Source organism: Scomber japonicus, chromosome 7, assembly GCF_027409825.1.
Source record: "Scomber japonicus isolate fScoJap1 chromosome 7, fScoJap1.pri, whole genome shotgun sequence".
Lineage (NCBI taxonomy): Eukaryota > Metazoa > Chordata > Actinopteri > Scombriformes > Scombridae > Scomber > Scomber japonicus.
In genome coordinates this window covers 21,419,706-21,432,810 of record NC_070584.1, presented here as the reverse complement: position 1 = coordinate 21,432,810, position 13,105 = coordinate 21,419,706, and the positions used below count along the sequence as shown (strand labels likewise).

Here is a 13,105-nt window from a genome sequence, read left to right as displayed (position 1 = left end):
CACATATGTACCCCCCAATATTCCCCTCCCTCGCATGTAAACATTTCTGACAGGAGATTTTTAAAATATCATGCTGCTTCTTCCTTTTGACCCCTCACCTCAGAGATGGACACTGTAAGAATGTGAAGAAATAAAATATATAAATAGATAAAGTAAGTGTGTATCTGTGTATCTTGGGTGTGAGGGCCCCTGGGGGCCCCTTGCAATCAGGTGCAAGTTGATATATTGGCTGCTCATGTTATCAGTGAGGTCCCCCCATCTACCGTAATTTTTACTGCTTCCTCTTTCCTCTCGTGGTGGCAGCTTTCCAATCTTGCCGGGTTCCGCTACTAGAATACGTTTTTTGGTCATCACTGTCGCCTGACGGTTTTTAGCTAATGCTATTTTGTGCCATAAATCCTGTTTGAAATACTGTATCTACCTGTCCTTTGGTTAGATAGGAGACATTTGGCTCTAGATGACCGCACATGCCCCTATATATCCCCTTGTTGTAAAACATAGGATTGGGTCTCGTGCCTCACCGGGTGAGGGATAAAGAGGCTTTGGCGGTGTTACTGCATATGGGGTCATTTGAAGATGAATGGCACTTGTCGGAGATAGAGGGGTTTATATGTTGTATTATTTGCAACGATTGAAGGGTTAACCCAGTGGGATAATTCATTACAACTTCAATTTAAGGATTTAAAATGTTTATTTAAATTTAAAAATAACATTTGAGGGATTGTAGGGATTTTTTCTGCATTTGAGTTGATTAAAGTCTTGTCCAAAGTACAGAGGGATAATAAATTATCAACATTACTAGCAACCCATATTAAGCATTCCTAACGTATACTAACGTTTTAAAGTGTGAGGATGTGTAATGAGTTTTTGGGAAGGTAAAGAACCAGACGAAATGTTTAATGTATCTCAACAATACAAATAACATTGCATTAAATATATTGTGTGTAACCAAGCAAAAAAACTGAAAAGCATTTAGATAGTACATATTATACTTTGCTCTTGGTACAATGACGAGACACACTCTGACCTTTACGACCTCTCATATAAATTCCACCAAACCTAATCACATACTCTCCCCTCTTTAATTCCACACCTGTGTCGACCTCTTTATCCCTTTTCATTGTAGAAGCCCTTTACAGGGGCATGGATGGTGCACACAGCTTTTTTAGCCCCCGGGGTTTTAAACACACACACACACACACACACACACAGCTTTTGACCAGTGTAGGTTGCCTGTTTGATACCTAGTACCTCCTGACCCACCCTGACCTCCCTCTTGTACACACACAGCCAGATTGCTTTGTGAAATAAAGCTGTCAGTTGCAGGACCCAAATAAAAAACAACCCCCTCTCAATACTCTTGAGTTCCATGCCCCTGACACCACTGAAATATAGATATAAATTGGAAGTGGATTACTTTTTTTGATCTTAATTCAAGTTATGACAAGATATAGGAAGCTAAGATTCGGTTTGTATCTGTCTTGGTAGCATAAATGTATTGGACTGGAATTTTTTTCACACGTGGACAGTCAAAGTCAAGATTTGTTTCTTTGTTGTCTATGTCTAGTGCCACAACATTTTCCCTTAAATTTGGTCAATAAAAGACTATGAATGAAAGACTCTTGGCTGATGTGACTGAAATGACTTGTGACAGTGCATGTATTTGTCTCTTTTTCTTGTGTGTGTGTGCGCACTACTCTCTCTCTCTCTCTCTCTCTCTCTCTCACACTTTGCTCCCTCATGTGCATAAGGTGCCAGATATTGTGCAAGCATTGTCCTAAATGACAGGTCATGTTTGAATAAAGCCGTAGGGAGCAATAATTCATTAATACACTAGTTAAAAAGTAACCATTAATCTTTACTGGCACCACCTTATTATGTCTTACAGAATTGTGCCAGTTCCCGACCATCCAGCTCAGTTACCAGCTCTCGCCCTGTCAGTTTCCCTCTAACAATCCCAAGCCAGGAAGAAGAGGCCACCCCTACCTTTCATCACAGCAACACCCCAGGCCAGGGGAAGGAGGAAGACGGGACCAGAGGTGAGCTGTCAGACCAATACAATGTATCATAAGGAAATTCAGGCTCTTGGCCCCATACCATTCAACTCTGCGGGGGTCAGATTTTCTTTCTGACTTTTCGCCAGAGTTTCTCATCAGTCCAAAACATTGGTCCTATATCATAATGTGTGACATGTCCACTGATGACCAAAAAGTTTAAGAAAAAAACACCTTTTCTTCGTTATACATCTATGGCACACAAACCAAAACAACAAAGGCGAAACGAAAAGAGAATTTGTGTGACTTTGTCTATGTACATCATAGCACTTTGATTCACCATGTAATAAACTTGTACTCTTGTTGTCAAAGTCTAAATGCGGCTTTAGTGATTAATCAAATATTCTTTATAGTACATGTCTTTTCCTGCTTTGAAATGTCAACATGTTTGCAGAGTGAAAGAACTATGGAATGTCTTTATTTTAAATTGAAGGTGCAATGAAAGGTGGAGAGCCATTAAATTACAAAATGTTTATGATAGTTATAGGAAACATAAATCACTTATATATATTGGAATCAGATTCACCTTCAATAATATCATTTAGCTCAGGTTGGGTGAGCAGCTTTCACAGGAATGACAGTGGTATACTATACCCTGTACTAAAAATACATTAATGTTTCAACTGTGAGTGTGATAACCAAAATTCAAAATAGCTGCTGCCAGAATAAGCAGTTATTCCTTCTGGACTAATACAGCTAATACAGCTGGGACTTTGGTACTTTGATCGGGGTCACAAAAGGAGGGAAGGGTATCTCTAATTCATCTCTAAACTTTTCTCACATAGTTCTTAGTGTTCTCAGATCGTTTCTACCAGTAGCCTTTAAAACTGACCATAGTAGCAAGTCATAAGATTGCTTGCTTATTTGATTATTCTGCTGACCTTGCTTTTCAAAAAGCACAAAAAATCCACCATCACAAAAAAAACAAGGAAGGCCACCCATTATGTCATACAGTTTTTAATTAGAATGGAATATGAAATGTGAATATATAAGAATAAGTGAAATATTTTATGGGTCATGCACCTTTTTTTTAAAATAATGTACCATTTATTTTGAAGAGGGCAGCACCCATAGCCTTGCTTTTTGAACATTTCAGTTAAGAAGTGGTAGTTTTGGCTATGAAGGATTTTAATTTTCAATGTAAAATTTAGCTAAGCTTCATGATTTTTGGTGGTGACTGTGATCCATCCTTGGACATGGCAGATGAGTACTTGTTCTGAATGTGGTACAGCATAATACTAGCACTATATTGACCTGAATATAAGGTGTCCCTGAATATAAGACCCCCCCGGCCACATGTTTTGTTACATACTCATACACTGTCCTACAACACTCTTGGAAGTGGTCAAAAATTATTCTATTTGGCAGTTATCCTCATCATCTGTGAAACCGTATTTGGCAGCTTATTACATTGTTGCAGTCGAAGATGCTTTGGACTAGTTTTCATTCGTCATTAATTAATTTCTTCTGTGGCAGAAAACACGTTACACAAGCCTTCAGAACCTCCTGCAAGTGAATATCAAGTAACAAAACACTTTAAGGGCTGTTAGACTCTAACACACTCACTATAAACAGACTGGAGACACTGGCTAATCTAGTAACATTAAGGCTACAGACAACCCACAATGCAATACTTTGTGTAGGAGTTGGTTTAATTCATTTTCCTTTATTCATTCAAAAAGAAGATCTGTGATGTTAGCTGTCTAGCTGATTGCAGAGTGTGTATGCAAATGTATCTATACACTAACATGCGTGACCGGTCAAAAATATTATATATTATAAAATATATCACTGATTAAATCAAATGAATTAAGTGAATCTAGTGTTAAGAGCTCATCTGTGGCATATGTATGTGGCAAAGGAGCGGGAACTTAACTCAAACAAACATGTACTTTTTGATTGGACATACACATTTGATAACTTAATTACACAATCCTTTCACATTTCTAAGGGTGACATATTGTCATAAATACTTGTATTTTAATGTCACTTGCACATCATAGTTACATTGGAGGCTGTAGTTTGTTGTGTTGTTGAATTTCATTGCATTATAGTGAGAGGCATTTCTAATATTTAGTTATACCTCCATGGATGGATGTACAGTAAATGATGTGGGTAAAATGTCATAAAGGGAAACTGAACTATTTTTACTCATCTAAGTCTGTTCTCAGGTCTTGAGAAGTAGTACTACGTATGTGTACAATGTTGTATAAAACCTTTTGTGGCTCCAGAGGGAGCTGTGTGAAATCAGATATATTGCTGCAAGTGGTTTTGCTTGAGGCAGCATCGGTTCAGGTTGATGACTAAAAGTTTGAAAATGAAAAAAATCTGGTGTGGAGTATGAAAGACTTCAGGATACCAGATCTCTGTGGCCTGCTACTCATTGTTACTTGAGGCTCGCGGCTCGAGCTCCTTTAGCTGCTGGTTGTACGACACAGCTGATACTCTGACTTAGATGGAAGAATAAAGGTATCATAAAAAGGATCTTTTTTTTTATTCTTCTGCATCAATTTTGACTTTTTTAATTGTCCATCGTGACTCCGAGAATGTTATAAGATTTATAAATTGGTGGCATACTCTTGAAAATATAGAAATACTGCAGCCTCCAAAATTACCGTAACGTGTGCTGAATAGTGTATAGTCCCCAACTGTTCCCCAACTGGCATATCTGCAATGCATTACTGCAAACAGAGTGTAGCGGCTGGCCTGTGAAATCAGACATCAGAAATCTCCTGTTAAACTGTAACACTAACCAGACACCCTGACTTCAATCTAACTGCCTGACCTGTGCTGCACTCAGCAGAGTTAAGAGTCATTTGGTTGTGGAAAAGATTGGAGACACCAGTTTCATAGCAGGGAAAGAAATAGGGAGAGGTCAGTTCCTGGTTTCATTTTGTAATTTCAAGGTGATCTAAGTGTCATTAATTTTATTGCCCCAGTTGATGCAGCATTCAGACAGTTACAGATTTTTTCCCCTTCTACCTTCTTCACTGATTTATTTGTCATAATAATAAACAAGTGAAATATACATTACCCAGAGAGAATTATGGAAATATATATGCTTAAATGATTGCATGAAATGCTTCAGCGTTTAAGAAAGCATTTAGGTTATAACCTCCTATACTGATCCCTGAGATATCATTTGAATTAAAGATTTTAAGGAAAAATGTGAACAAATTAGGAAGTACATATTTTCTAGAATAATGTATTTTTCAACCTTTTAAATGTGTTTGAAAGGCTGAAGAGCACATTGTTGTAGATTATTTGAAAAGTGCTTCATACAATAAGGGAAACTATTTAATTTATTGAAAATGAGGCAGAACATTTGAATGTCACATAACACAGTATCTTCACCTGGTAAATACCGTGATGTTCATGGTTTATGACTTGTACAATAATGATATTCACATTTGAATAGTACATGTGCTGTGTGTTATTGCTCCTTGTTGCCGCTCTGTGCACCTCTCACACTGTGATTTACAGCGTTTCCTTTGCAGGTGATTTGCATGGTCCCCGACACTATTACTGTCTCTTTCATTCACTCAGTTTGCAGTTGTTAAATCAGTCCCTACGGTACATTTACATGACTGAACCCCTAACGCAACCAGACAAATCAAACTCAGCATCAAAACTAATGTTTTTGATGTAACACAATCTCAGAAATAATTGATTGTCAGATGATATTATGCAGCCCATTTGCTGCCCCTCCAATCTGCTCCTGACTCAATGCTACAACATGCAAATTGGCTTTGTGTGATTGACTGCTCGGGCTGGGATGGCGGCTGAGGGCTCATTCAATACAGACTACAACATGTGTATTATATGCAGCAGGGACGCACATAGGGAAACTTGCTCTTTCGATACACTGTAACTAATCATCATGACGAGCCCTACACCGCTGACTATAATCTAATACTACACCAAGAGCAGAGAGTCAATAGCTAGTTTAAATATGTCTTTGATGTTATGAAGGGGTTAGACAGTAGTAAAAGGAAGCTTGTGTTTGTGCATCTACAATTGTGTATTACAGTTAAAAGCACACGTGTACAAAACTGATAATAAAATAGAGAGATAATAAAATGTTGCATAATAAAGGAAATTAATTAGAATGAATTATAGTTGGTACAGTCAATCATTAACTTTATCATTCACTATTTTTAATATATGAACTACAAACTTAACCTACAGCAAACTGTACAGTACATTAAAATAGTCTATACAATCTATTTGTTTTGTAAAGAAATAAAAATAAAACTTCCCAACGCCAGGACCAGGAATAAATGAGCACAATCATTTGGAAGTGGTTGCTATTTTAACTGAACTCCATATATGACAAAATGTCTTCTCTCCATAAAGACCATATAACAAACAAACAGATGCAACAATAACAATACAATAACCACAGCATCTCCTAAAGAGACAAGGTCAGTGTGTGTATGTGTGTGTGTGTGTGTGTGCGTGTGTGTGTGTGTGTGCGTGTCTGTCTGTCTGTCTGTCTGTCTGTCTGTCATAGCTAGTTCAGGGGACAAATTTCAGACTTGAGACCACTTGATTTCATTTATTTATTTATTTATGCCTCTTACATCTTTCTGTTTACTCAAGCTGGTTGGCACTTGTCCAAGGCAGACACTGGGTTATGTTGAGAGTACATGATGAAAAATATGAACTATGAGGTAAAGCACATAGTTTGTCATGAATCTGTTCTGATCTCCCTGTATTCATTCATTTAGTCTACTCGTTTGTTTTCATGGTTATTAATGCTCCTGTTGATTCAGATCCTGCCACTCTCTCATGCCATGCTATCACCTCATTCCCTTCACTTGGTTTTCCCTGCCTATTTCTCCACCTGCAGCTCACTCCCTCATTAGTCCCTCAGTATATATACCGATCCATTATCACTAGTTCCTCACCAGATTGTCTTTTGCATTATGCTTTCTAGCACTTACTACCTGCTTCCCAAACCTTCCTGCCTGAACTTTAGCTTGATTTCCTGGACTCTGACTCTCTGCCTGATCCCTGCTGGTTAGGTCTACCTTCTCTGATTGATCCCCTGGTTCTGATCCTTGCTTGTTTACTAAAATAATTTGATTTCTTCCCTGAACATTTATGTGTTCTGCTTGTACCTGTTCTGAGTCAGTGAGGGTTACATAGTTGCTGAGAGCACAAGAGAAGGACAAGTGCATAATGGAGGAATAAAAGAGGAATAGGAGGTGAAGTGTGGGGGGATTTGAATTGAAAGGGGAAGGGTTGTGTGGGTGTTTGTGCATGAGTATTGCATTCCCAATGAGATGGCCCCACACAATGGCTGAGTTGAAGGTTGCGAGCCCTTTTAAGCGGGAACAATATGCTAGGTCACCAGTGTTACCTCACGTCATCTTCTTGCTTTGTTAAAGCCTCCTCAATGAGCAAAGACGGCCAAGCAGTTATCTTTCTTTTGAGGTTCATGTTTTGAGTTTTCTTTTGGGGTCTCAAACAGTATTTGACTGGACTGCAGATATTATTTTGTTGTTTCATTTCCAATTTGTATCAGATTTGTGCAAATGCGATGAATTAATGTCTCCTTTTCATCATCATTTCTGTAAATCCGTGGGTCACATTCATTTTAGGGACATTAGGGGAGATTTTTTGGGTTTTATTTAAAAATGTAAGCATTTACAGTAGTTCAGAGAGAGAGAGAGAGATATCAATGTGTCTCCCATAGTCAATTCAACTTGAAAAAAAAGAGGACAGTATTATGCAGTCCTCACAAGTTCATCTTAGCAAACCTGATTTCTGGTGTCATTTCCAGTTTACGTAACCCAGCTTGTAGGAACCATATGCCTGCACACTGCTGACATTTGACACCCCTTCCCCTTCCTCTTTTCCTAACATGTGTTCCTCAGCGTCCCTTGCAATTAGGGGCCTTGTAGATAAAGTGGTGCGGCGGTCTATTGCATGCATCTTCTGCAGATTACACACAGATCTTTTGCTGACACTACCATGGGTTTGACTCCACATTACCTCCCTCCACCCACACACCATCACTTGTCATGCATGTTTAGCCCAATTCATTGACATGCAACAGGATTCTGTAGCTCCAAAAATATGTTTAAAAAGTGTCTCCCATGTGTAATGACAGCATATTTGCAGCAATATCATCTGGGTACTTGCTGTTGAATCCATTTCTCAATATGCAAGTCCATTTCTGTGGGACTTGCAGTATAAAAAGTGCTCTGCAATACTGACAAAGCCAAAATTTCAGTAAAATACCTCAATATATTTCAAGGTTAACTCATAAGGTTTTGCAGATAACCATTTGTGCTTTCAGAAGATATTTACAAAAGAATACTGATAAAGAAAGTAATAACAATTGTACAATGACCAAATCAGTAGCACATCTAATGTTCAACTAGGACAGTATGATAAGGTCATAAAACTTCTGGATGATATGCACTGCCTTACTATGATAACTTAAATCAATAACAAATGTTATTCTCACCTTGCTCACCATTGTGAGCAAGGTGAGAGTAAATGAAGTTGTAAAATCCAACACATTTTAATTTAAAAAAAGTGAAAGTAGCTGTGAAGTGACAGCTGCTTGACCTTTTTCTTTGTGTCTTTTCAGTACAACTTTTGCTAATTTGGATGTGTGTGCTACAAATCAGCACTTCTAATGACTTGCTGGTGTTTCCAGCAGCTATGAATGACAGTAGTAGTAGTAGTAGTTTGTGGCAGTCAGCCAGTGTTCCATTATACTTGGTACAGCCGCTGTTATCAACATATAAAATATACCTCAGTCTTACATGTGACATCACAGTGAGGGAGGGCCCAGAGAGTTTGGATTTGGGTGAATTGAATTTGAAAATGCAGAAACAAGCAAACTATTTTTGAGCTGAAAATCATGTTTTTACACACAATATTTTGCGTTTAAAATTGAACAATAAAATGTAATTATTGGAAAAATATATAGGCTACTACATGTACAATGTAACATAATATACCAACAATAATCTATGTGATTATGTATACAGCACAAAAAACATAGTGCGGAGTTCCTAATAATTTAGTGTGAATGTGGACTGAGGCCTGTTTTAAAACTTGCAAGAACAGGTTGCTGTGAACTGTGAACTATTTTACTGGACAATTTAAAAACAGAAGTTAAAACTCATGTGCTGCCTGGAAGTGGGAGGAAAGAGGTTTTTGTGTAGTTTGATAATGGTATAAAACTGATTGTGTTTTTTATTAGTTCCAGCTGGTGTAACAGACCAGTGGTATTCAGAGACACCATACATGCTTCATCAAGAATGAAGAAGAATTTGTTGCTGTGGGAATTTACATCAGATTGATAATTACCAAAGCAGAATCACAGACACTGGAGACGAGGTGTGCATGTGTGTGTGTGTGTGTTTGTGTGTGTGTGTATGTGTGTGTGTGTGTGACAGAGAGGTATTTGGCCTTTGCCCAGCAGCTTGTGTTCATCATCTTGCTGATGCAAAGTGATGTGCACTAATTGTACATCTGCTTTAACCAAACAGGGCTGAAAAGTTCAGCCAAGTCCCAAAAACATCACTTCCTCACAACTCGCATTCCCCTCTCTCTGTGCACAAATTAAATCTGATGCATTTTCCCTGCATCCTTTTTGCATTTTGAAATGATTGACAAATAAGTGGATATGACATTGGGGTTTTGTGTGTATGTGTGTGTGTGTGTGGATTGAGATTTGCCTTGGCAGTTTAGAGGATGTGTGGCCATGAAATGGGCTCTTGTCATGTGGGTTGAAGCTTTGAGGACTTGATTGTAGCTTCACAGTGTAAATACCCAAACAAACAGGCCGCGGCCAAATTGGTCGGTTTGCTATGTATTTACATTCCTCTTCCTCTCTCCCACTTGGCTTTCCTTACTCACTCTTTCTCTTACATTTGATTTGTTAAATATAGTTACTAGCTTTCTTCCTTTTCTTTTATTCTCGCTTCCTCTGACACATTCTCCTTCCATTCCCTCTAATTTATTCATTTTCTAATGATATTTGTAATATTGTGACTCTAAGTCATACTGATAAAGCAGGAACAGACAAAGACTCCCTAGCAGGAATTAAGATTTAAATTCTCAGTTAAAGCACTTCTCAACCATTTCTCACTATTGTGTGAAAAATCTCAAAAACATTCTTTGATCATTTTTAAAACACTTAAACAACTGTGTTTTCTGCACTCACACTACACCCTGGCATTTGATATTCATCACACTCAATGAAACAAATCAAAAGATGAAATATTGAGCCCATTTGGTTATTCTTAAGTGGCTTTAAGCGCAACTGTTTATGCATATTCGCCCAGCCGCTACAAAGCGTACCAGGCTTCTCGAATTTGTTTTCCGCAGCTGTTCTGCATAACAACGCCACGCTATCACGCACAGGCGAAAGTGTGGTGAAGGGAATCTATTCATAATTCAAAGAAACAACAGGGCACAAGCTATGGCGTTGTCAGATATAACAAATTGAGGTGGAAAAGAGTTGAATTTGTATCTGCTTATGGAGGTTGACTGCATTATACATACTGCAGGTGCTTCTGAGTGCGTGGTAATAGGATATATGATGGATGGCCAAGCTGCATGGGCTCCCATTCTTCTGGGTTATTCATCTATTTATCTGCTTATTTATTTATTCCTTCACCCAGAGAGACCCTCACGAACTCAGGATTTGCCTAAGGTGCAATAGTGCCTAAAAGAGGCTGAGCATTGGCCAGTATGGAAATGGGGCTGAGCACTCCAAGGTCTGGAAGTCCTCTGTTGAGCATGTGTCAGGTGTACTGATGTCTGCGCTGACGTTCATTGGTGGTGTTGGTGGTTTAAGGGGGCCTGCAGTTTGTTGAATCTTGATAGTTTTTCTTTCAACAAAACCAGAGAACAAAACCATGAGACATTGTCTTTGTATGAACTTTTTAGAAACCGCAACTAATATCTCACAGAAATGTATTGGAACATTCATGCAAAATTGTCCAGTCAACATGTGTGAGGAATACTTTTGTCTTTTGAATGATTGTTCCTGGCACCCCTATCTTAAGCAATGTTTATCGCTGATGGTGAAAGACTGATGCCCACCAAAATATTCTTGAAGGTATCCAGTTATTTTACCCCCTCAGCTGTCCTTCTGTCTAAGAAGTACAAAAATAAAATTTCAAAAATTAAAGATTTGTAATTTAAATAAAACTTATAAAATTGAACCCAAATGGGATTAAACTGCTGCAGTCATATGTATAATTTTATATTATAAGAAAACCAAACCTACAAAGATTTCTGTGACGCCGTTAGCAAGCACCACAGCTTTGATCACACACAATCATCAGCTAACTGCCTTTCATGTTTAACCCTGTCACTGTTCCCCTATCAAGGGTGTCACTCAAGGACCTGCATATGCCCCAGGGCAGGTCACCTCCCCTGGGCCAAGCTGTCTCAGTTTACTCCCCCTACTCTATCACCTCCCTCTCCAGCAAAGAGGGAACACTCTTAGTTAATATGCACTATATAAAGCTACACTAAACATTTTTATATAGATACATCAGCCTTAATCATAAATTTTGCTCAAGTGCTCCTTCCCTCTATTCACTGTGTTTGTGAATTTTCATTCACAAATGCTCACATACAACACATTTTCTGCAAGTCTCTTAACATAGTACTAAAGCATTCACTACTACTACCACCATCCTGCAGCTGCCAATAGCGCCTCTAAACCAATATCAGCACCTCCACTCCCTCGCCCCACAACATTTTTCCATCGTTCTCATCTCAACAGCCCATGGCAACGACATACCCAGTAGCTTACGACGAAGCAAAGTGAGGAAGAAGGAGGGGGGAAGCGAGGAGGGGAGGGGGGGTCAGGCCGTAGATCAGGGCAGGGAGGATGGCGGCGCGACCAGTAGGTGACAGGGGAATAACATCCCTTTCTCCTCAATCGACAGGGACCATAACTCCTGCCTCTCCAGGGACAGATTGAGAAAGGCAATAGCCCCAGAGGCTGTGAAGCACGGATGCTTAGGAGAATTGAAAGTTAAAAGAAAAATGCAGTTTGCTGAGCCACTGCCACTGATTCAGCCAACAGAACCGCTCTTGGCCACTCGAATTTTCTTCTTTCTCTTTTTTTTTTTCCTCCCAGCAATAGAAAGGCCCAAGTGGAATAATGTCCATATAGATTAACAAACAATAAATCTCCCTGGATTGTCTAGTAGTATTTCTCCTCATTTTTGGGTGTTCCCTACTTATTGAAGTTGGTAGGAGAATGTGCACATCTTTCTTTTTTGTGACCTGAGGTCATTGAAAAAAGCTTAGATTGTCTTTTGGCGGGAGAGATTGATGGGATGATTTTTTTTTTCTATAGAAATGAACTTGCCTCTTTGTCGCTAGTTTGCAGTAAACTGGCACAATCAGCAAACAGCACCACAGCACTATGTTTCACACAAGCAGCAGCAGCGAAGTGTCACCTAGTGCCAGACATTTGAGTCGCTGGGGGCTGTGTGTGGCACAATCCTGATGTAGATGGCGTATAAATATTCATCTAATTGGTTTAATTAAGGTGTAACATGGTAAATAGCTCTGAGATGTTCAACCTCTGCTATGAGTGCTATCGCAGCTCCTCTTTCCCTCTATGTCTCTGTTTCTTCATTTGTTTCAACATATTTATCACTCTCTCCTCTCTCTATCTCTTGTATCTTGTATTACTCTTCTCATTTGTCTACTCCTTAAACATTCCCTCCTTTCAGCTTTAGTGTCTCTCTTCTTTCTCTTCCCTTCTTTCTCTCTGTCTGCTCCATCTCACTCTTTCTCTTTAGCTTTTTACATTCTCTCTGTCATTCCTCCTACAGTACTTCTCCACAGCCACATTCCTCTGGAGTGGGTGGGAGGGATGGAGTTCAGGCGGGTAGCAGCTTCAGCTTTTATAGCCTGATCAATTTTACAGTGGCTTATTGAATAGCTTTTAATGCCCTTCTTTATTTTCAGTTGTAACCTACAGAGTGTCTGCTGCTCCAGGGCTGATGTGATGGCTCACCAGAGAGAGAGAGACAATAAATTTTAATACATCA

At 39.0% G+C, this 13,105-nt stretch overlaps 1 protein-coding gene across 1 annotated transcript in view; it reads left to right on the top strand.

Annotated features, from left to right (window-relative positions):
- The window catches only part of LOC128362248 (adhesion G-protein coupled receptor D2), a 93,808-nt gene that overhangs the window by 50,573 nt on the left and 30,130 nt on the right, over nt 1–13,105 (top strand). The window contains exon 23 of the mRNA XM_053322989.1: nt 1,889–2,039. Within this exon, the coding sequence (XP_053178964.1) occupies nt 1,889–2,039 (151 nt within the window). The remainder of the gene's footprint in view (nt 1–1,888; nt 2,040–13,105) is intronic.